At 52.8% G+C, this 23,964-nt stretch overlaps 7 protein-coding genes across 7 annotated transcripts; 2 read left to right on the top strand and 5 right to left on the bottom strand.

Annotated features, from left to right (window-relative positions):
• Positions 1 to 294: 294 nt before the first annotated feature.
• A1O5_04462 (uncharacterized protein) lies at positions 295 to 2,229 on the bottom strand (the record flags this gene model as incomplete). The annotated part of the gene is made up of 1 exon (XM_007745068.1): positions 295 to 2,229. The coding sequence occupies one exon, from the start codon at positions 2,227 to 2,229 to the stop codon at positions 295 to 297; it is 1,935 nt and encodes a 644-aa protein (XP_007743258.1).
• Positions 2,230 to 4,486: 2,257 nt separating this feature from the next.
• Positions 4,487 to 5,844, bottom strand: A1O5_04461 (uncharacterized protein; the record flags this gene model as incomplete). The annotated part of the gene is made up of 3 exons (XM_007745067.1): positions 4,487 to 5,175; positions 5,322 to 5,580; positions 5,701 to 5,844. The coding sequence occupies 3 exons, from the start codon at positions 5,842 to 5,844 to the stop codon at positions 4,487 to 4,489; spliced, it is 1,092 nt and encodes a 363-aa protein (XP_007743257.1).
• A 565-nt stretch (positions 5,845 to 6,409) lies between these two features.
• On the bottom strand, positions 6,410 to 7,585 carry A1O5_04460 (uncharacterized protein; the record flags this gene model as incomplete). The annotated part of the gene is made up of 1 exon (XM_007745066.1): positions 6,410 to 7,585. One exon carries the CDS (start codon positions 7,583 to 7,585, stop codon positions 6,410 to 6,412), a length of 1,176 nt encoding a protein of 391 aa, XP_007743256.1.
• An 893-nt stretch (positions 7,586 to 8,478) lies between these two features.
• A1O5_04459 (uncharacterized protein) lies at positions 8,479 to 8,964 on the top strand (the record flags this gene model as incomplete). Its single annotated transcript, XM_007745065.1, has 1 exon — positions 8,479 to 8,964. The coding sequence occupies one exon, from the start codon at positions 8,479 to 8,481 to the stop codon at positions 8,962 to 8,964; it is 486 nt and encodes a 161-aa protein (XP_007743255.1).
• Positions 8,965 to 9,908: 944 nt separating this feature from the next.
• On the top strand, positions 9,909 to 12,808 carry A1O5_04458 (uncharacterized protein; the record flags this gene model as incomplete). The annotated part of the gene is made up of 2 exons (XM_007745064.1): positions 9,909 to 10,019; positions 10,118 to 12,808. 2 exons carry the CDS (start codon positions 9,909 to 9,911, stop codon positions 12,806 to 12,808), a joined length of 2,802 nt encoding a protein of 933 aa, XP_007743254.1.
• Positions 12,809 to 14,513: 1,705 nt separating this feature from the next.
• A1O5_04457 (uncharacterized protein) lies at positions 14,514 to 15,590 on the bottom strand (the record flags this gene model as incomplete). The annotated part of the gene is made up of 1 exon (XM_007745063.1): positions 14,514 to 15,590. The coding sequence occupies one exon, from the start codon at positions 15,588 to 15,590 to the stop codon at positions 14,514 to 14,516; it is 1,077 nt and encodes a 358-aa protein (XP_007743253.1).
• A 1,267-nt stretch (positions 15,591 to 16,857) lies between these two features.
• Positions 16,858 to 19,455, bottom strand: A1O5_04456 (uncharacterized protein; the record flags this gene model as incomplete). Its single annotated transcript, XM_007745062.1, has 1 exon — positions 16,858 to 19,455. The coding sequence occupies one exon, from the start codon at positions 19,453 to 19,455 to the stop codon at positions 16,858 to 16,860; it is 2,598 nt and encodes an 865-aa protein (XP_007743252.1).
• Positions 19,456 to 23,964: the final 4,509 nt, after the last annotated feature.

Below are 23,964 nucleotides of genomic sequence, written 5' to 3'. Positions count from 1 at the left end.
CTGGGGTGGGGAATGTCCGATGGAAGTCTGTTACTTGATTGCGAGGGCTCAGCATGCAGTATCTGCGGAAAAAAAGGGAATTTTAACTGAACTGGGTACGCAACATCTCATATATTATGTACTGTCCAGATGATGAATCTTGTTCGCAATCTATATTCTTCTCCAGAAATGACATAAACGTCTTTTTCAACAGACCCAACGGACCCAGGAGACCATCATACAGAGCCCAGTATCATAGGTAATCTGTTGCATGATGTAGATGTGCAATAAGCTGTGCTGTGGTCGCCCCAATTACTACCACGTCTCTTGTTTATATCTCCCTTCCTTCTCCAGCCTGGCGAGGTATATCTCGGCGTCCTCTGTACTCTTTATCGACTCTTCGATCTCACCATCTTCCTCGTCGCCATGACCGATTCGTCCCCGGGCCGCAACCTTGTCCTCGTCCTTCGTCCCCGCCCCTTGCTGAATCAACGCATCGACCAAAGCCTGCCTAACAGCCTTGGGCATCTGCCCGGAGGAGCCGCAAACAATGATCGTCGCCGCTCTTTCTCTCAGGAATTCCCAGATCAAGTGGCTCCGCTCACGGATCCGATCTTGCACATAGACTTTGGATCTCTGATCCCGGGAGAACGCCGTGATGATCTCGAGACTGGCATTTGGGGGATTCTGGGCTTGGAGCGCTGTCCACTCGTCGTGGAAGAAATAGTCTGATTTCTCGTTACGGCAGCCGAAGAAGAGTGTTGTCTTGCCTGCGAGCTGACTTTGCATGGCTTTTTCGTGAATGAGTGCTCGGAGAGGTGCGATGCCCGTGCCGGCGCCGATCAGGATGTGGCTCTTACCGATCAAATCAGCGACTCTAGAGAAGCGGCCTTCTGTCTTCAACGAGACTTGGAGCGTTGTTCCGACTGGTAATTTCGCCAGGTATCGTGTGCACACACCCTCTCTGATCCGTTTGATAACCGTCCTGTACTTAACTATTGCGACAAGTAGCTCGAATTTGGTCGATCCATCTTCAGAACTTTTCAAGAGTCCACCGCTTGCAATGCTAAATTGTCTTGGACGTATTGGTGGAAAAATATTGGTGACTTCCTCCCATGGAAGATGCACGGAATCGAACTCTTGCAGGATCTCGAGGATACTCCGTCTAGGACGGGTCGCGTAGTCGTAGTATTCATCGAGATATTGCGGGTCGGTGAACTCGAGCAGTCTTTCCTTGTGCATGCTGTTGCTTGTGTAATTTGCGATGCAGCCCAAGAATGAGCGGCGAGGAATGGCATTAATGTCCAAATACTCGGTGAGAAGAACTCGGAGGTTGAGATCGACACGGCTGAAGATGGGATTGGTTGCGGTGGAGGTTGAAGCCGATCGGGTTGAGACGAGCCGGATGGGGGTACCCGCAATATGTTGCCATTTCATGCGGCTGATCAGGGATTCCACATCCACTGGCATGTTTCGAGGAGAAATGGCAAGCGCATCGCCTGGCATGTAGTCGATTTTCCCCGAGGCTTTAAGGCACATAAATCGAACATCTTGCCAGTGGTCAGGTGGAGTGACTCGTTGGTTAGACTCCAAAGATACGGAGAAAGAATCTGAAGAGATGCTGTGTCCAGCTGAAGAAGGAGGGTGGACACCATTAGTGATTGGAGAGGCAACAGATGAATCGGCGTGTCCAGAGGCCTTTTCCAAGCGCCATTTACTTGGCAGCAGAACGTCATTTGGGATGGGTAATTGACCGTCAGCAAGAGGGAAGATCTTCGTCATAGTCTCTCGAAACAATTGAAGCCAGATCAGAAAGGCGCCATCTGTTCCCTCGTCACCTTGTTCGTCGGCCTCGCAAGGCTCGAGAATTGGCAATGCCCCAAGTTGACGCAACCTCTTATCCAATTTCCTCGCGGCCCAGTTGAATTTGGGGTAGGAGCTGTCACCGAGGCCAACCAGAGCATAGCCCACGCCGGCCAGTGTGGTAGCGGTCAGCTTCTTACGAAGAAGGCTGGTCCAGAATTTGCGAGCATTCTCAGGAAAGTCACCCTGCCCAGTCGTGGCAACGACGAAGACGATGAGGGTATAGTGGTGCAGAAGGCTGTAAGTGACAGCGTCTAGTCCTAAGACATCTGTGTGGAAATGAAGTCTCTCGAGACTGCGACCGATTTCTTCAGCCAGATCTTGCGCTGTGCCGGTTTCTGTTCCATAGAGAAGAAGAGCGGATCTGGCGCGGCCTTGTTCGGTCATCTTTCTCCTGGAGGGTGAGGCTCAAGGCGAGCATTGTGCAGCCTGATGTGACTTGCGATAAGAGCAGACTGTCTCCGGATGAAATGTGATGGGACCATGGGATGAAGTTGGCGTCCAAGGTGTCTCGCCACCATTGTTCGTCCGGGAAAATGTGTCTCCGAAGTCCGACCTTGGCGCAGAAAGTCAAATAGAATCTCAAGCCGCGTTTGGGCTGCTCCTTTACTTGGTATCACTGCAGAAGCTGGCCGAAAAGGTATGTAGCTTGGTATGTAGTACGAGGGCAGAGGCCAGCCAGGTGCTCTATAGCCGCCTTGTCGCAGTGCTCTTTTGTTTCTCGGTTGTTTTATTTCGTTTTGATCCCCGCGCAAGGTCACTCACCCTATCGCTGCGATGCTGGCTGAGACAGTGAGGCCACTACGCTGAACACCTCGCTCAGCCCCAGCCAATTCAGCCTGATCAAGTTATGTCTCGCCTGTTTATCACTCATCGTTTCTTGTCTTTTCCTTCTTTTCTATTCTGCACCGTAAACCCTATCCTCAGATCCCCGCTACTAACATTAGACACGTCACCCATGGCTGGGATTGTTGGCACTGTAGCAGCGGCAGTTGAGTTTGGCAGCGTCATTGGAGAGCTGAAAGAGCTGCGATCCTCAATCAAGCATGCTCGGGAAGGTCTTGGATGACTCTTGGATGAGCTCGATTCTCTTGAGGATGTGCTACAAACACTTGCCGAGCAGGAAGCGGTGACCGCTGTCTATGCCTTACCAAATGCGGTCCGAAACTGTCGACAGCGTTGCGAGAAGGCTGTGCAGAGCATCAGAATTGTCTGCTGGACTCGCAAAGTGCATCAAACGTTCCAGACTGCGTGGCTCCTTGATAGCAGCTCTTAAAAGGGATGTTCTGGAGAAATCCGCGCGGGAGATTGAAAGAGCCAAACCCAACTTGATATTGGCTCAAATGGCCGCGTTGAAGTAAGAGGCCGAGTTCCCAACTGCTTCAGTCCCTCAGGGCTAATTCGATACGGTGCCATGGGCACGTTCAATCTTCAACATCACGCCACCACGCACGCATTGATTGTCTCTTCGTCTGGTAATGTGTCTGCCCTCCTGGAAGACATTCATCAGGCTCCGCAGTCCGCAATCTCGGCCGCTGTTTCAAATCTTACCTGCCAGAGTGACTCCTGCCAACATCCTAGCAATGCTATCACCGCCTTGGAGTCCTCATGATTTCCACACTCGGCTCGACCGAGTGTACAATGTATGCGACGCCCGAGCTCATTCAACCGCCTATTGACACTGTATGTCTCAATCTCAACTCGAATCCTCATGTCTTGTGCTAAAGCTGTCTCGAAATGGGAATAGCTTTGTATATCAGAGTCTTATTTGCGTTTTGGGAACGGGGACAACCTCTGTTTCTATGGATCAAGTTCGGATTCGAGCGCCAAGCGTTTGATGCATAGGCTGCGCCACTGGGGCCAGGAAGTACTTGATGCAGGGCAGGACTTGAGCGAGTATGGACAATGGGAGCATGGCTTCCTGTTCTCGAGAGCACGCGGGCGAGTTTTGGCAAAGTCTAAAAGATCCGGATCCAGAGCCCGAGTTTGATTTACCAGGAGCATGGCCTAGCACGTGGCCCGTTAGTGGTACCAGGTACGATATTTTCATGGGCAGGGGATTCTGGTATTCTCGAAGGAAACATCGCCCCTGGCTGAGATACCTGGGTCTGACCGGAAACGAAGCGGACAAGTTCTTTGGAGGGCGCTGGAGATCGCCTGTCGCAATATTGGCAGGGAGAGGAAAGAAAAAGAAAGCAAGGGCAGAGATCTTCTTCCGGGAGAACGGGATCACTCCGCCATGCTGATGGGGTGGTTTTCTAAGAGGCAATGTCACCAGTGTCGTTGCCAGAAGACGCTAAGGACATCGTATGGGACTGAATGGAGCAATCCACGGCAAGGGGTGGTACTTAGGAAGATCGTATATTGCCTGCTCTGTGGCTTCTTGAGCCAGTTTGCATCTTCAGACAGCCGGCTTTCCTGGACTAACCGTGGGATATGGTGTAATCAAGCGGACACAAGTCCATTCAGGTGAGCATTGGTCGTGGCGAAACGCGTCCTGGCTTGGCCACAATCGATGGGCCCGCTGAAAAGAGGCATTGAATTTTACATCTGGCTATCCCAAAGCCATCCAACCACCTTAGCCTGGCTCTCTTACCCCTTTCGCGTAGACATCTAGCATCTTGTGCAGAGGAGGCGGCATCATTCAGTATTCACCACCTTCGTCACCGCCTCCACCGCCGTACGCGAAGCCATCCTCATCATCCCCTTCTCCGCCATCAAAGTAATTCTCGGCGTTGTAATCGTCGGCCTCGCCATCGTCCGACTCTTCAAACTCGGAGTCTACGGGCTCGCCATCTGTGTCGTCCTCGTCTTCTTCTTCGTCTCCATCAACATCACCATCTTCGCCTTCGTTCTCCTGCGCATCGGGCACGTCGTCGTCATCGTCCTCTTCGTCAGACTCGCTTGTGCGCCTGCCCGTCTCTTGCTGAGGCCGCTTCCTCTCCTTCGCGCGCAGGCTCGCCGGTAGCGGGGAACGGCCATTTTTCTTCTTCGGCCCAAAGTCGTCTTCGGCGTCGAGACCGCGCTTTTCGCGGGACTCGGTCTCGCGGCGTCGGCGCTTCTTCTTCGCCGCTTTGGCCAGCACACGCGCACGGCGGGACGCTGAGAGAAGGGGGTCTGACTCGTCGGTGTCATTTCCTTTATCGTCTTCTGCGACCTCGTCGCCCTCCTCATCGTGGTCTTCGATAACGAGGCTGTCGCGCTTCCGCTTCGACGATTGGCGCCTTGGGATGTTCGTCGCGGCGTCGATGTCGATCTCGGCCGACTTCCAGAGCGGGTTCTTCCTGTCTGGGTCGAGGAGGGGCCAGAGTTCGTGCGGGAAGTATTTCAATGCTGGAAAGTCCGAATAGACGTTTCGCCTTGTCAGCAAGTAGTCTTTTCTACCTCCTTTCTGTTTCTCCCATGCATATGCAGAATTCTCATTGCGTATGCTAACAATTGTCCAGGGGCTACTAGGGTATGCTGTTGTCGTCACGTACCATACTCCCTCCCGCTTCCCTTCAAGTCCGGCAAGCTCCTCTTCTTCTTGTGATACTTCGCCGAGTACTTCTCCTGATCGTTGAACGGATCAAAGCCCGCGCGTTTAAGCGTTTTGCCCGTCTTTTCGTCCGCAATGCTGCTGGGGTCGAGGGTCGCGTAGTAAGGTCCATTGCGCGCACGGGTGCGGAAGGACAGGTAGCGGCTCACGGCCGCAAGCTCGCGGGTCGTAGGTGGCCGAGGAACGGGGAGGTCGATGTCCTGCAAAAAAATTTGAGCGCTTGGTTAGGACGGTCACTGTTTGCCTTTCAAGTTTCGTTCTTTTACGATATTGGAGGCATCGAGAAAAGGGGGGATTAGGAGAAGAGTGCAAGACAGTACTGGAAATAGCGCTTGGGGCTTCTTCTCGGTCGGTGGGATGGAGACGTCGGCGTCATCCTCATAGTCCAGCTCCGGGGGTGCAGGGCCTTTTCGACCACCACCACCACCGCCGCCGCGCCCTCTTCCCCATCCACCTCGCGACATCGTGGAGCACCTGTCAAGGAAAATGTCACCGGACTCTAACTTCCATGCTGCACTGTGCCAGGTGAGAGACTGGTGAAGGCAAGAGTGGTATTTCTTGGACGAACTGAAAATAGTGGTGTTTTCAGCAAATATTGAACCTTTACGCACGAACTTCACGCCAGAAAACCGACTGGCAGAATTTTGGAGAGGTGGGGAATTTAAGTGGGCGGAGAGGCGGGTTTTTCTCACCGCCTTCACGAGGCTGAGCAAGGCTGAGAGCTTCGTCTCATCAAATGCACTTATTGATTGTGATAACGGGGCAAATTATCTTGATGCAAATATAAAACGCAGAGAATCTGGTTAGATGACCCAGTCGCAGTCTCCATGGGTTGATCTGTACATTCTCGGTAAGTTCAGCTCAAATGTCGGGGACAAAGCAAGGCGTTGCGACATTCGAGTAACTTGGTGGCCGTGGTTGGACATACCCCTAGGTCAACAGAGGTATAGACCAAACTGGAGCATTCCTACCCAAATAACAGCGTACCGCGTACAGAGGATCGGCAGTATGTTAGATGCAATGTGGAATCTAGCCTCCATCATTCCAGGCTGTAACCAATGACATTGGCCACTCCATCCATTCCGACCAGTGAGGACCGAGGTGTGAAGATATGGCTTTGATCAGAAAGTGACCAGAATCCCCTACTGCCCAGCAATCCCGGTAAAATCTCATCAAGGCCGCAAAGTATGCGAGGATTATCAGAGCTTCAGGTCTTCGCTGATTGAGTCTTTCCAGATAGGGGGTTTTGAGCTGTACAGGCCAGGCTAGTAGCCAGCGGATGGTTGTATGTCTTTCTTCGGGCACATTGGAAATCGCAAACACCCACTGCAATCGCTCAATCGCCGACTCATATGCGTCCCTAGCTTGGTCCCCCAGGTCCGGGTTGGCGGTCAGCTTCGACAAATCCAGGCACGGCTGAGGGACTTGGTAAGGTTTTGGAGGCTGTTGGACATTGAACATTGGTTTGAGCTCGGTCTCTTTCATATATTCATACCAGTCTTGGATGATCAATTTTGGGACATTGCGCATCAGCATGACACAGCCGATAACGTGGTCCAGATACTGGTGCGAATTAAGGCCCTCGGTGCGAGAAGGATCGGCGAGGATGTGAACCGCTAGAAGCATTGTAAAAATGAGAATAGCAGCGCAGTTCGAGGCGTTGATATCCCTCTCTACGCTGTTAAACTTATTGAGGGCCAGAGTTTGCAGCTCTGTAGCCATGGTGTGGTACCATGTAGAGTGCTCCGGCTTACAGTAGGCGAGATGTAGAGCTGAGATTGCAAGAAGCTCGTGCATGAGGAAAGGAAACGAGAAGGCCATGCGGACCACTGATTCTTTCCATATATGCCGAACAGAATCATCGGTACTAAATGTTCTGTAGGTGGCAAGGAGGAAGTGATGGAAGAGTTCGAGATGCTGCATATTGAGATTTGGATCAAACAATCCCGAGGGAGTAAAGGCCGGCACCACATTGGACTGATCGAGACCTTGAGGCCGCTGGTCTGGCGTTGAGGTCTCAGACGCACTGGCAACCACAGTCTCCGTCTCTGTGGCAGTGGGCGTTGATGAGGATATGCCTGAAGCAAAAATGCAATTCAATCCAGCGGTCTGGCAGTTGACACACCGAGGGCGATGTTCATCACACTGTTGCAAGAGTTTCAGTGAGTCAACCTCACCACGACTTCCTGCTGGAACCTCCGGCATCTTTTACTGACCTTGATGTGTCGCCTTTTGCAGTCGGCACAGCCACTTCGAGACTTTTTGTGCGGTCGTCGTGGCATTGGGATCTTGGTCCTCATACAAGCACAACGGTATCGCGTACTTCCGAGATAGTTGAACCGAGAGACGGTACCTCGCCAAGTAAACGGAACACAGAGGTATATTACAACAGGCTGGCCCAGCCTTTGTGCTCTCGTGAGTTGTGGCAGGATTGAACACCAACCAAGCTAGGCATGGCCGGGGAAAATTGCTGTTGCCTGGATGCCTTATGGATCCAAGCCTGCATGCTGTGTGCCGATAAAGGAGATGATAGGACGACTGTCACAGCAGGAGAATTCTGAAAATTAATCGAGCAGCCTCCCAAGGGCGCCATATACGCAGATTGTCGACAAATGGAGGGTGATTGAAAATTCATTGGGTGAAATGGGGGAGCAGGCAAACCCTACCACTAGCGGAAGTTGGAAATCGCTTCTTCTAAATCCCCTCAGAAATAGAAAATCTAGACATCTGTGTGTATCAGGAAGAGCACAACCCAAAGCGGCCTAAAGCGAGAAGCAATGGAGTTTTGCTTCCAAATTGACAGGTAGGGGTACCGGGGATGGTAGAAGGATGTTGGTATGTTGAGGCTGCAACCGGGGAACCAAGGCACGCCTCTCTCCTCTCGCCTCCCCTTTCCCACGCTCCTACCTACCGTCCATCCGCATATCTCCCATCCCCGAGCCCTTTTTCACCAGTTCTTCTCCTTCCCGTCCTTCATTCAAAACAGTGAAACCACGTCGCCCACGTTCAACGCGAGATGTTTTGGTGAATCTGGTAGCTGCCAGCCAGTCTTTTGCCTCGTTCAGTGCGCTTCTCTAACACTTCTCGGGCATCTCAAGATGGTGTTTTACCTCATACTCCTCTTTTGTGCTTTGCTATTGTCACCTGTGGCCCCCTTTGCAGTCTCTGATCCTTCTGCTCCAGAAGTCGTTCGGCGTGCCGATGTTAGCTTCGACTGTCCCATCATTGATCACTGGTTCAAACACAACCGGCACTGGATTCGAGCATTCTCCACTACCGGTTGCATGTCCTTGGAGACCATTCCCGATAAGATCTATGCTCTCAATGCACTCCTGAAGCCAGACTATATTTCCAACGATTTCCCAAGCCTGATTTGCAGCCTGAACCAAAACAGATGCGGATGGACGTACAGCCCTCTAGACTATCTGGGAGAGATTGTCAATTGCGCATCTCCAACTTCACCCAACAGTGACGTGAACTCGAGACAGGTCACACCTGCATGCGAGAACCTTGACGAGATAGCACCTTTGGACCAGCCCCTTTCCCGCGCTACAGGATACCTTGGATCGGCAATGGCATCATAAAGAGACCTAGGATCGACTCGGCGGCTGGAGACGTCAGGGGCGCACATACTAAGGGAGGCGAAGGCAGCAACGGTGAAACGGGCGTGACGAAATGCGCGAGCTGCGAAGCATCCTAGCGAATGGACGTCCGCCGCATCCTACTGCCTTGAAGACGGCAACGAATAACGACGCATTGAACAACGGCCAACAAATACCTTGAACGAAGTATCGATTGGTCACGAAGCTCTGGCAGCAATCAGCTGTATTTGACGTGGGCTGGACACATTGATGTCGCTCCAATCGTCAATGGCTTGAGGAGGAGGAGGTCAATTCAAGAGGCGTGTGAACTCATACGCTGATCAATTTAATACTTATGCATGCATTCAGTTCTTACGAGAGATGCAACCACAATTCATCTGACCAGCTTATCCAATGGTACGTTTCTCTTGTGGAGGGTAACCCTCAAACCGTGACATATGATTGTCATCGTGCTGTAAGATGAGACATGACGGAGATGAAGATAGCGTTCAAAGCTGATGTGGCCATTGGTGATTTTTCCTACGATGATCAAGACAAAGCAAACCAAGAGCAGAATGGATGACACACGAGGCTTTGCAAGCAGATAATAAAAAGGGACGTTCCTCGTAGTACATATATAGCACCGAGGACGGTCGGTGATACACGGAGCAAGAGCCGATAAATGCCAAGACGGCCTCCGGATAATATCAATTTTCCGCCCACACTAACCCATATCTGGACTGTCGCGCCGTATCCCACAAGCCCATCCTCGGCATTTGCGGTCGAATCTCTTCCAAGGCTCCCACGGTGGCTGGCAGCTCGAGTCGCTTCTCCGCTTTCCACCAAGTTCGTCTCCCAGCCGACTTCATCTTCCCCTCTCTCTCCATGAGGGGCTCCATCTCCACACCTAGCATCAAAGCCAGGAAGACACGAGGCTTCAAGAAGCTATGGACACAACGCAGTCAACTGGCGGCGGTGGCAGAGTCAAAAGAAAGCAGTCGGGCAACAAGACCAAGACGCTGCCCTGCCCGCACTGCCAGCGACTCTTTGCTCGGCTAGTAAGTCATCCAGCCTCTGGTCTTCCATTCCTAGTTCGCATTGAGATCGATGGCCCGGCGACCGCAGACGACTGATGAGAAAAATTTGTCGCAACTAGGAACACCTTCAGCGGCACATCCGTACCCATACCAAAGAGAAACCCTTCGTCTGCGAGATTTGCTCCAAGACATTTGCGCGGAGCGACCTGCTGGTGCGTCACGAGAGACTCGTCCATCCAGACGAGGAAGAGCAGCATACCACACGGAAGTCACACAAGCACCATATCCAAAATGCCATCGCGGCAAAGGAGGCCGCAGCCCGCGCGCTGGCACAATATGGATCTTCGAATCATTCCGAACCAATGGACACCGCGCCACAGCAGAATCAGGCCTTGCTGTCACCTCCTGCTGCGCACGAAGGGAGAGGGATGATGGATATGCTGGATCCGCAGCTCATGCAACCTACCAACGGCATCAGTTCGGTCGATGGAATGTCTACGCACCAGTCATCCGTGATCAACGCGCCATCGCTCGATCCGTCCTGGGGTTACGACTTGAATCTGCTCTCTCACGCCGCCAGCCACGTCGCGTCTAGTGGCCAGGACCACTACATGTCCGGTTTGCCGCAAGTTACGCAAGAACAGCTCCATGAGCCATTGCAACAGATAATGCCGGCAGTGACAGAAGGGCAATACCAGCCTAGAATGCTGACCGAAGGCTACGGCCAGCCGACCCCTATGTTCGAACCTCCTGACCTCGGTGATCCAATGCAAGACTTCACCGTCTTCCTTGATAGTGTCGGCCTTTCATCCGAATGGTACGCGAATATGTTTGGCAACGATCAGGTTGATACTTACAACTCACCCGTCGAGTTGAGAGGCGATCACTTGAACATATCAAGGCCTCAATTGAACGGTGAGCATTCCACCGATAGCAAACTTGGTGTTTCTCAAGAAGAGACAAGTACATTTTCACGATTTGGATCAAGACTGCCGTCCCTTCAACCAGAATCTAGAGATTCTGACTTCACTCGGCCAGAACCTCCACGAAGTACGGTCGAAGAAGCCGAGGCCAAAGTGGTCAGGACAACCTGGGACGTCTCCGATTCAGACCGATCCATATTTGCCTCCAAACTTGCCGCATTCGATAATGTCATGCCCAAAGGGTTTATTCCTCCATCTAGACATTCGCTCTCAAGGTATTTGGCTGGTTATGTCAATGGCTTCCACGAACATCTTCCGTTCATTCACGTACCGACGCTACAAGTCGCAGGCAGTGCTCCTGAGCTTGTCCTGGCACTAGCCGCCGTGGGAGCGCAGTATCGATTTGAGAATAGCCGAGGAATAGAATTATTCTATGCGGCAAAAGCTGTTGTGATGGAACAGATAAGACGCCGCGACGAGTCCTCGACGACCCACTTGTGGAACAGACCTCGAACAGGGTCGATGGCTCAGTCTCCGGGAGGAGGATTCACAAACCAGAGCCATTCAAGCAGCCCGTTCCAACAGATTTCCCCCGAAGACGCACCTCCTGCAGACAACAAAGAGCAGATGGACTCGATACAGGCGCTCCTACTGCTGACAGCCTTTGCCACGTGGGAGAGGCACACCGAGTTGCTCCGTGAGGCTTTGGCGTTCCAAAGCATTCTAGCACGGCTTGTGCGGGAGGCCGGCCTCACCAGTCCCGAGATTATGCAGTCACCAGAGGAGCTGACTTGGGAGGACTGGATCAAGATTGAGGGCGAAAAGCGGACGAAACTGATCGTCTATTGCTTCTTCAATCTGCATTCAATCACCTGGAATATCCCCCCACTCATTCTCAACTCGGAAATCAAGCTCAACTTACCCGACCCTGCCAACGAGTGGAAAGCCACCAGCGCCGAACAATGGAAGAAGCTGCGACAAGCGAACGCAGCACCACAAATGCCCTTTCAAACCGCGTGCTCTCGATTGTTCACGAAACAGAATCAAGCCACAGCCACTCCGATCTCCCCGCTAGGCAACTACATCCTCGTCCACGCACTGATCCAGCAAATCTTCTTTGCACGACAGCTCTCGCTGGCTTGGCCCGGCGTGGCGGGATCAAGTCTGCGCATCGAAGACATTACCGTCCTCGACCGCGGCCTCTCGTCCTGGAAAGCGGGTTGGAAACGCGCGCCTGAGTCGAGTCTAGATCCTCAGAATCCCAATGGACCAGTCGCGTTTACGTCGACCGCTCTCTTGGGACTTGCATATATTCGTCTACATGTCGACATGGGCCCACTCCGCCACCTCGAGACTCGCGACGCCACACAGATTGCCACATCTCTACTCAACACGCCTGACATCCGCCGGGACCCTCGACTGACGCCCGCCCTCTTGCACTCTGCTCACGCACTCTCCATCCCCGTGCGGTTGGGAATTGACTTTGTCGCACGGACACAGACCTTCTTCTGGTCCATTCAACATTCGCTGTGTAGTCTGGAATGCGCCTTCCTCCTCAGCAAATGGCTCTACGTCCTCTCCAATCTGAAAATCTCGGGCGGCGCGCCCGTCACAGAGCACGAAAGGAAACTTCTCCTCTGGGTCCGTTCTCTCCTCGATGAAACAGAAATGACTGTGCCATTGAACGGAGATGCAAATGACCATACTGTGTTGAATGAGTCGAGGGCGTTGTTAGAGGACACGCAGAAGATGCGGCAATTGAGCGTGGCGGTGGTAAGGGTATGGAGTAAGACATTCAAGGGGAACACGAGCTGGGCAATCGTGGACATGATTGGGAGTGCGTTGGAGATTTATGCGGATATGCTGGAGGGTGAAATGGCACGGTAGGGATTCTTATCACTTTTCAGGCCGGGAGTGAATCACGGGGAGGATGGAAACAACATAGGGTATAACAGTGAGAAGGAAGCCAAAGAAACTGGCAGGGACGAAGGTCAGATGTAGGCATTGGGCGCTGGGCACAAAAGAGGGAACGAGGCATCCCTTATTTACCGTGTGTACGAGTCTCGTACCGTCGTTTTAGCCCTTTTTTTTTTCTTCTCATACCATTTACGAGCTCGATTGAGCTGCTGAGCTGTTGAGCTGTTGAGCTGGTGGCTGCTGAACTGTTAGGCCATTGAGCAATATATCTAATGGTGCCTGACTATGAAGCTGTGTGCGCCTACACTTGTAGGGCCGTGGAGGGAAGCAAAGCAAAGCAAAGCAAGGTAAAGAAAAGCAAAAAAGGAAGAAAAGCAGAGCAGAGCAGAATACCTAGGCAAGATAGATTGATCGATTCAAGCTTTCGTTTCGTTCCCAGGCCCAGCCCGGAGGGAGGTAAGAGAAAACGAATGCCGTCTCGCCGTGTACATAGATCGATATGCGAGATTGATACAGATTATGGTACACAGTTGTCCCTTGGCGGTCCCTCCGCAACTATATACACCCTTAGATACATTGCATCGTGCACAATTGGCTTCCGCCTGTCTCAACCTTTCAACTTTTAGCTGAGTCCCTCTTTGAATTTAACTGCCCCCCTTTTCATGCTGCGTGCATGTTCCTGTTCCTGGCAATGGAATGCGCCACGTTGCTGCTGCCGTACTCCCCATATACACCCATCTTGCTATTCGCCAAACTTTGGACTCCCTTTGGCCGTAGACAGTCATCCCCCCCTACCCGCCCACACACACAGAGAGAGAGCGAGAGAGGGAGAGAGAGGGCAATCCCGCCGGTTGTCGAACCATCTTTCCATTGGCCCTTCTCAAATGACAGCATTCCCTTGGATCTCTTCTCACCACGACACATCAACCTAACACCCCGCCACCATCAAATCTGTCTATCCCAGAGCAACAAAAAAGGGGACGCCCAAGATGATATGGAGAAATCATCTGAGCAGTGTGTAAAAAAAAAATGTACCACCAAGAACCATCCGAGGTATTCAGAACCCTGTTTCAGCAAGAACGCTCTGTCTGAACCCTTCGATTGAATGGCCATCTGTGATTCTCATTTGCTGTAATCCTCCATGTGGCTGTCAAAGCCTCGTTGAGCAACAATCAAAATTGAGCACAGAGTGTAGTGTGACAAGGGGAGAAAAGCTATCTAATTTGAGTATGATTTTCTGATTTTCCAAGTTTTTTTGCTGGTTCATGAGCGTCCCCAATTCCCAATTTTTTTTTTTGAGGGGGCAACGACTGTTATAATAGCAAGTGTGCTCGATTGCCAACGAGATCGTCACATACCTGCTCCTGCGCATTCCTCAGCAACTGAACAAACACCAAGCAACCAAAGGCGAGAAGCTTCCAGCGTCCTGGAAAACCTCCGCGACTGAACAGACAGTATCATCAATCAGTGTCAGCCCCACCGAACAAATCAAACCATCTGCAGCCATTGCATGAAATCCCTCAGAGCCCACACAACCTTCAGAGTCAACGGGGGCGGACAGAACCAATGTCTGAAGCCGGTGTGAAATGAACAGACGGGTATATGAAATCTGAGATTTCCAAGCCAGTAAGATGCTCACGTCAAGTTCACAACACTCTTGGAGGCCACTCAAGTCTCAAAAACTCCATAGTTCCGTGGGAGGATGAGAACCTTGCTTGCTGAGAAAGCCTCCTGAATGCTTCAAGTAGTCATGACCTCGGATCTGCTGATCCTTCAGCCAGACTTCAGTAGCCTGCAGCCCTAGCTTCGCACCCACAAGTTCGCGACACCACGACAAATGCCCACAGCTATCACACTCACGACAACGCCACTCAGGGACGATGTGCTTTGGCCAACAACGGGCCGGCGTGATTCTCAACGTCGGGGCAAATGTCACAGTCTTCTTCTGATCCGGGGCAGCGGATGTCACTCCATGGCCGGCAGAAGTCGGTGCAGTCCGCTCTGTCTCCTCAGAGAGATCAAGACGGTGCTTCAGGATCGATTTGACCAGGAGGTCAGCTCGATGGCTCCTGATTGGCTCCGGGTTGATGCAATTCTGGATCGACATCGCTTCTGGTCGTCGAACAAGGGGGTGGAAGCCACCACCCACAGTCCCTCTCTTTTTGAAATTGCCGGCCTCTTTGTCGACGGCGATCTTGGCATGAGCAACAAGGGGCTTGCTAGGTCGTTCCTGCTCTAGAGCAGGCCGGGGCTCAGAAGGCAAAACCTTGATGCGAACCGGGATCCGCGACGCCGAGGCTGCCTCCTTTGTGACGGTAGGAGGCGTAGCGGTTGGCTTGTCCTTTCCCAGATCGCCTTCCTTGTCAAGTGAGATAGATCCACAAAGCCGAGACAACGGGCTATGAAGGACCGGTGTAACCGGTACGGGAATCTTAGATCCCATGGCCTTTGCGTTGGCTTGGGCTTTGACAGAAGTCGCAGCCTTTGCCTCGGCGGTCGTGTTGTCTGACGATTGCTTCTCTGGTTCACACCCGACAGTAGCGGTTGGCGGAGAGTCCGAGACAATTGTCACAGTGGTGGTCGCAGACAATGAGGGGGCGACCTCAATATCCTTGACACCAGCGGCCGTTGACCTTCCACGAAGGACGCTGTTGACCAACCAAGGACGAGCCCTGGCAGTCCTCAGCGACCTCCTGAGGTCGAAACTGCCGGAAGAAGAAGAAGATGGCTTAGAGACGAACTCCTTTGCCATGATGAAATCTGTAAATCTGTAAGCTTTCCTGTACTAATGCACTTGGGTTCCTACCTGGAGAGAAGAAAAGAGAGAAGCTGAGCAAGGTGGGATGCGGAGAGGTTTTTAAACGACTGCCTCGAGCAACCTCCATAACCGCATGGATATTGAGGGTCATAACACATTGAATGTACCAGTGGTTCAGCAGACGGGGACAGTGTAAACCTTCAAACTGTATACTTTCTCTTTCCAATGGAGGTGGGCTAATCTTTGTCGCTGTGGAGCCAACCTGATCCAAGTTTGTACATGAGCGATCTTTCCAGATGACCAACGACGGCTGAGTGGCGTTCATCTTCAAAGGAGTCCACCAAGGAGATGTACGCGGCGAAGTTCATCTCCATTGTAGCTGGTACCCATTGGAAAGGCCCCTCCTCGAGGGCAAGGGAATGTTTTGGTGGCGAACGGGCTCCACTAACTGACTCCATCTTCTTGCTGGGTCCGAATGCAAAGCCCAAGTTCACAAACACAATAAAGGTAAGCTTAAACAGACGAGGATAGCCAAGGAGTCACAATGACTTGAGAAGAGATGGTAGAAATGTAGCTTGTTGGGTTGGTAGGATTGGTTAGAGGGAATCGTTGTCGAATGCGTGCTCTCGCAGGGGGGAGAGAAGCTGTCAGCGAACTCTTTCATGACGTTCCTGAAGAGATCGGAACCGTTAAGCCGTTCGAACAGGTGGAGACTGTACCGAGGGCGCGGTAGGAGGCTTCCAATTACAAAACAAAACAAGGGTGGGGATCAAACAAGAGGGTAGTTGATGGTACAGTGACCAGGTGGGTTCACAGCTGGACCAAAGCTGGCGATAAAGCGTGTTTGACTGCACAAGACTCGATAATGGGCCCAGGGCGCGAGAATAACGTGGCCCAAAGGGACGACAACAGAGGTAAACAAAGGGTGGTTGGTTGAAGACGACGAGTTGGAGGAGTTCAGCCATGTTGAGGCCAGAAAAGGCTGAACTTCCGCACCACATCACGTGCTGTGGCGCTATGGTGCTGTCCCTGTAGCCTTCCACGAAACGGTTTCTTGCCAAATCTAATATCGCAGCATTTGCCAAAGATACAAGGCCTTCTTTCACCCGCCATTCCTGATGTTGGCAGCTTCTCAAGCTCGATTCAATATTGTATCCTATCATGCTGGAATCACTGAAGACTGGGCTGACCCAAAACGCCCCTGGCAGCCTCTAAACAATGCTGGTCTGTCTGGAGCCAACTACTACTCTATGTGCATAGTCTAGATGAATGCCGGGCTTCCCTCGCCCAAACTATGTTCACCTGCACTTGTACTTCTTTCTCCTCTTCGGCTTCTCAGAAAGCTGCTGACCATTCTCTTGCTGCCTAGGAGACCCAACACTTTAGCTGCACTTTTCCCCACCGAGTATGATCGGGACGGTAACGCCGTCTCCCCTTCAGCCACGCCGTCTAGATCAGTCGGCATATCCAGGCCGCCCCCGTCTAACATCGTTCGAGGTGCCACGCTCAACCGGCTGCTCCCAAACGTGTCTGGGTGGCCAGGTGTTCTCTTGCCCAAATACATACTGTCAAATGGACGATTGTGGGGGGGGACATCCATATTAAACGGCCGGCTTAGTCGGGCCTTTAAGAGGTCCTTGGCATTCTCGCTGGGACTTTCATGTGAACGGCTGGGCGTGGTTGAGATAGAACCATGGGGGGTTGAATACAGATTTCGAGAATGAAATCCGCCATCACTAACCTTCTTGCGTAATCGGCCGTTTGTGGTCCCATTGCGGAACTGGAGATGCAGTCTTCCCGGTGTGCTGACTGGCGGAGAGTCTGCTTGAACCGTCGGACTGTTTTCTTTGCCGGCGCTTTGAGGTCTAACTGGTCTCTGGCTCCTCTTCTCTTTGAAGAGCTTGGTGAGGTTTCCGGGACTCAGTTTTCGCAGACTTCCACTTCCCTTGCTGCCATCCTCGGCTTTGTTGGAAATGCTACTTAAGGCGTCGGCGCTGACCCTTTTGAGCAGATCGGTGTGAGGCCTACCGGAAGCAGTGCCGCTCCGCACTTTCGGGGTGCTGGCTCCTGGGACATCACCGAAACTTCCTAGATATCGACGCACCGGGATATGGCGATCTGCTGACTTCGCGAATGTCCCGGAGGCCCCCTCTTCGTCACATCTGTTGTCCTCCTCTTCCGAGTTGATCTGAGCTCTTCCTCGCGTGTGCGAACTTGAATTGCTAGCTGTTGTTTGCTCGCGGCGATTCAGAGTCTCCGACCAAGGATTCCATCGGCTGTTCATGGAAGAAGTAAACGTTGTTGCCAAAATGGTTGCCGTGCCTGCCTGTTCGGACTCTGTGGGTCCAGCTATACGCAGTTCTTCCGAGCTGTCGAATGGCCGGTGGTATTGTTCATTAGATCCGCCATTTGTTGTCCGTGAATAGATGCTGGCACTGCTCAGACCGAATTGAGGGCGGTTCATCACGGAATTGCTCGATTGACGATTGACGATAACGCTGTTGCTGTCCAGATCTGCCTGATCGCCACGACTGCTGCCGCTTCGGCTGCGACGACGCCTCTCGTTCAGGAACCTCTTGAAAGGACTTGGAGTGTTCGGATTCTTTTCACTCGAGAAGGGGAAGAAGGTCGACTGTGACTCCTGTTCCGTCAGCCGCTCTCGTCGCTTATCAGCAATCTCCCTATGTTGCTCATCCGTCCTCCCCCTACCAATAGATTGGTGCCACGAGCCAGAATGGCTGCTGGTTCGCCGGTTCGGATTGTTCCCGGTCATTGTGGACAGCGAAGAATCGCTCTGAACAGCTCTGATGGTGGCTTTCAAGTCCGAGACTTCATGGTTCATCTCCTTGCGCCCTTGGTTGATGGCTTCCAGAGCAATTCTCGTTCTCTCGACTTCGGCTTCTTCCTGGTTGATTCGTTTGATCAATGCTGAATAGATTCGTTGACTATCCACAGCCGGTAACGTCCGGCCGTCGTTCGTGACTGACTGCAATGGCTCATGAAAAACCTCCACCCCGCCAATATGTTTTCCGGCAGATGACGAAGGTTGGTGCGGACCACCATCTTCTTTGATGATTGATAGCCGATTGCGCTCTATAGGACCAGACCGCAGACCGATGGAGCCTGTTATGCTAGAGTTGGTCCAGCTCGTGATTCGAGATCGTGCGTTGGAATGAAGGCTTTCACGACTTGCAGCTGAATGTACAGTGTACGGCACCTTGTCGAAGTCTTCGAGCGGATCATGTTCGAGGATAGGCTGGGAACATCCGCTCTGACGCGGCGTGAGCTCATCGTCGATGATTTGGTATGCGTCGAATCCGCTGACAAGCGTAGATTCCTTGTCAAACTCAGAGAAGTGGTTCCGCCGGCCCTCCAGTTGCTGTGGAGGCAGGTTATCCTTTTTGCTCAGCGATTTCCCCAGGACTTTGCGAACTCGATCGCGAAAGCCCAGCGAGAAGGATCTTGGGACTGCGGTTTCTGCGGGCTGATCAGTCTCGCGGAACCCGCTGGCCCGAACAGTCTTTCTGAATTTGTGCTGCGCCTTCCTCTTCACCTTCCGAGGCGTTTGCTGTTCTGTCTCTTGCCGGGGTTGACAACCAGAGCCATCTAGAAACTGCGCTCGAGCAATCTGCACTGCTTCGTCGTGTCTCCCCCACGCCCCGTCTGCGCCATTGTAGAACGTGGTCGCGCTCTGGCGTCGCAGGAAAGGGAGGGACCGTTGAAGTCGCAGTCGAAGGTTGCCGCTGGGTAACACCACAAGAGATTTCGACTTCCGGACGCGGCGGTACGAGGATGGTAGAGCTCCGTAGTTCTCGGATCCAACTTCAGAAGAGGTCATGGCATGCCTCGCAGCAACCATAGCAAATCCATCCGCCCCGTTTCTATTGCGATAGAGGCAGTCGGTCATACTGGATATATCCAAAATTGCAGGCTGGGAGATATGGTACGAGGATGACAAGGCGACGAAGACGACAGCAGAAGTAGTCGCCGGCCATCTTCAGGAAGGAGCGGCTGCTTGGTGCTGTCGGGACACGGTCTCGGTCGCGAGGAAAGTGCAGCCATTACGCGCAAGATGGTCTACAACATCAACACAACCTTGTTTCAGTCACCGCGGCCGCTCAAGCTGATGATCGTCTGGACGTCGAAGCCGGAGCAGTCCCGCTCGGAGCGGCAGCGCTCGTAGAGTCCGCGACATCAGGACATGGCCTCGAAGAGCGACACGATCCAGACCCTCCCCCAGAAGCTTGGATTGAGCCACAACAGCTAAGAATTAGGGCCGTGATGATAACAACCGCGTTCAAGTCTGGAACTGTAGACATGCGCACCAAGGAGAATCTGAATTGCACAGCATATTCGACATGGCGAAATCAGACTTCTCTCGCGGCGGCGACGACGAAGACGGACGTCGGCAGAAGCAAGTGCACCCACGGCGACGGTTGAAACCTCAGTAGCGGATGTGACGGATTCATTATCCGGACAGCTCGTCGACTTGGCAAGGCTGTTTGTCTGGGAGTGCACGAGAGGTGAGGCAAGTCTGACCAATGTGAATCAGACGCGGGTGGTCAACGCTGGATTGAGCGCTGGAGAAGAGCTACAAAAACGGGCTTCTTAGGCTGGAGAGACGCGGAGCTTGAGGCAGGCTACCAATCATGCCACAAGCTTGAACAGTTAGTTGATGTTGTGTTAGGGAACGTAGAGGGAGAAGGGAGAATGCATGGAATGGATGCCAGCGAGTCGGTCATGCGGAAAAGGCGGACAGAGTCGGGGAGCTTTGGGGAGCTTCAAGCGATGGATTGATTGATTGCTGCAGGTCAGAGAGCAGAAAGCACTGCCTACTTTTGTCTCACCAGCGCCTGGCATTAATTAGGGCATCGGGGCATTAGGAGCCCAAAATTAGAGACGAACTACTCTGTACCGGGTATTCCCTATTTCCTCCTCGAACTACGGCGAGGCGGCCGAAAAAGCAGGGGTCGACCTAGCGACTGCCCCTCGGCCCAGATTACCACATTAGCCATCATCGGCAGTAGCACCATCTTCAATACGCGAGAGAGACAAAGATGACCCGAGGCGTTCCTTTTCCATGCGAGGTGGTATGAAAGACAGCTGAAGAAATCTCCCTCGGAACGGAATGGAAAGTCTTTCTGTCCTTGGTAGGGCCGGCTGGCCTTGTGGGGAAAAGGAAGGGTGAGGCATTTTCCACGAGGACGAGGCGCGCAGGTTGCCCTGTATTCTCCTCGGTAGAAGGAGAAAGTGATGCGAAACATCTGTGAGTGTCCTCGAGCGCTGTCAACTCACCTCAGCGCCAAGTTTGCGCGACCAGTAGTCCGGAGTTCTCTGCAGTAAGTCAGGAGGGTCACTAATACTACTAAGTGCTTGCATTTTGCATTTGCATCTGCATTGTGCAAGGGGCCAAAAAGCTGGTCAGCGGTTCTGTGGTCATGGGTGCAATTGGCACAGGATGGAAAATGAAGCGAAGCTAGACATGAATTGTTCAACTTTTTTTTCTTTCGATTGTTTTGGTCCATTTGCCTAGGTCACTCTCCGTGGGGTTGGAGTTGGACCTGGAATATAGGCTCATTCATCCATGTCTTGTAACGTACAAGCAGCTTGCGAGTGAGACATTGCAGACGCAAACCAATGTTGGTACATGAGCAGGAAAACCAGTTGCTGGTTCACTACCGACTAACGCGGACGACGCCCAGTCTCCCGTTTGCTTTTGTGCTATTCCAACCTCGACTCCAAGCCCATTCCGCTGATGTGCTTTTTGGTGCAGAAAAGGATCGACAAACCCCGCCCCCCAGCTTGTCACAAGGACCCTTCTGGCTTGCAGCTACACGCGGCATGCGGCATGCTGCATGCTGCACGGCCTGTGGTCACTCGTGGCCCAATCCAGCGTCACCGATAATCGCGTTGATACACAGGGCCGACGACCGACAACGACAACAACAACAACGCGGTCTGGCCCCAAATCAAAAGAGTTGATAAAAACGTGGATGGCATGGCATGGTCTTGTTGCTGCCTCGAGATGCAAAGGATATCGCTAAAATTATGCTGATGTCAAGGTGTGCCCCCGTAGACGCCGACGCTGAAACCCAACAAGACAAGAAATGCAGAGTGAATTGGTTGAAAAAGCCGTGGTGGCCGGATAATAGAAGCCAACACCAATCGGAGGCGGCGGTCGTAATGGTCGTAGCTCATGGGGTATCAAGGTTTCAGGAGCGCCCAATCCTGGCGGCGGGTTTCGCAGTGGCCTGGAGTGATGCCGATGGCCAAGCTTGGGCAAAGGCAGGGAATGAGGTGCCGAAGGAGGAATGCGTGGTGAGATTGGTGAGAGGGTGGTGATTGGGTTGACAGTTGCCCAAAGTTGCCCAAAGTTGCCCACTATCTGGCCTCATCTGCAGGGCACAGCGGCATGGTGACATCAGCCTCAAATGACGTAGTCAGCAGACCCGACCGGACGTTGAGCGGCTGTGTGAGGACTGAGCGAAAGGGGCGGCTAGGTCGACTGCGGAAGTTGTACATCTGCACCAAAACACGAGTTAGAAGTGTCCTCTGGATAGACGAGAAGCGAAGAACGTACTCTGCACTCTGCGCACTTGCCGCCAGCAGTGTCACATCGCCCGCGGCATCCCCGAGGCTGATTTGAGCACGAGAACATGGTGTATTTGCTTGTTGCTTGTTGCTGGTTGCTGGTTGCTGGTTGCTGGTTGCTGGTTGCTGGTTTTGTTTTGTGTGTGTGTTTCGAGCGCGGTGCCCCGAGAGAAAGCGTAGGGAGAAGTCAGAAGAGGATCTCGAGCTTGACGGCCGGTGATATGCAAAACGGAAAACGCGAGGGGTGGATTGTTGAGCTGCCAATAGGAGTGATGACGTTGTGTTCGTTTCAGATCGGTGATCGCTTTGCGCAGTTGGTCGTGCAGACTTGGAGTTGTTGAGGGCTGTTGTTGTACAAGACAACTGGTCGTTGTGTATACACGGGAGTCGTCGTGAGGGAGAGAGGGGCTTGGATTTTGGTCAATGGGTGAATGTTGTTCAGAGGAGAAAAGGAAATCGAAGGGTCGAAGAAGGCGGATGGAACGAGAGTGATATAGCCTTGGCCCTTAGGCACACAGTGGCAGGCTGCCCAGTTGGTTACAATGGATGCTGCGACGGCTTAGTGGATCGGTGATCAGCAAATGCTGCATTGCTGAAGATGCAAAAAGATGTCACGCCCCAAGCACGCCCTCCCGAGCTCCGAAACCGTCGGGGCAAAGTCTCATTGGGGGAAGGGCCCAGGTGGTGCGGGTTGGTGCTGGCCTGACATTAAGGGCGACCATCACGCCGCCTGACTGTTCTTCCGCTCCATTGCGGTCTCATCACGTTATTCCCTTATTCCCCACCGCAAGGTGCCTGCACAGTGCGCACCCACCTGGGATGCCCTGCACCTTACGTACGACTTCCTTACCTGGTCTGGTCGGTTGTCACCCATTCTTTGGGCGAGCCGTGCCTGTGCCTGTGCCTGTGCCTGCGCCCGCCCAGCCTGCGCTTTCGGCACCGAGCCCTTTTAGCCCTCCTTTTCTTAGCACACACTCAACGCGCTCTCACGCACTCACAAACAATACGCAAGCACGCCCCCTCTGCCCACGTACTGGGTACTGGGCCCCTCGTACCCAGTACACCGTTCGAGTCCTCGAGTCCTCCGTACCTCCTCCGTACTTCCTCTCGTCGGTCGCACCACGCTCCATGGCCCACGCATCACTTAGCCCCCATTCAGCTCAGCAAGCTCAGCACATCCGCATGCAAAAAATTAGCCAGAGTCCCGGCAAATATTCTACCAGCCATGGCCCATCGGGTCTCTTAGTTGCCCAAGTCAAATCAAGTCGCAGACACGAGGTTTCGTCAACCCGTTACCTTGCATTGTGTCCTCGTTACATTGCGTCCTGTCCAGTGTTCCCGTGTTCCAGCAATTAGCTCCCGGGAATGTGCTTACTACAGTACATACCTCGTCCAACAACCCCCCCATGCAAGGTGCACTTTCCTCAGTAGGTATTCAACTCTCTTCTTAGTCAGGCAGGCATAAGGCTCCCTTACTACATTCGTAGGCGCCTGCCAGCCTTTCCCACCGCCTATCACCGCCTACAACTCTCTGCCTAAGAAAAACTCCTCTTCCTTACACCATCCCTGCAGGCTTATCCCGCATATGCTGTTATGTCCTCCAAGTCTTCACCATTACTACTAATCATCATCAAGTCCGCAACACGCTCAATACGCTTTCCACCTGTGGGCTAAGGTGACCCGAACACACACAACCTCGCTCCATACGGGGTTGGTGGGACGAGGTGCCAGATACTGATGCACTCACGCCACGAACAGTTTTATCTTTGCGCGAAGA

This window comes from Cladophialophora psammophila, assembly GCF_000585535.1.
Source record: "Cladophialophora psammophila CBS 110553 chromosome Unknown aczJe-supercont1.6, whole genome shotgun sequence".
In the NCBI taxonomy this organism is placed as follows: Eukaryota; Fungi; Ascomycota; class Eurotiomycetes; order Chaetothyriales; family Herpotrichiellaceae; genus Cladophialophora; species Cladophialophora psammophila.
This window is presented reverse-complemented; position numbering and strand designations above follow the sequence as displayed.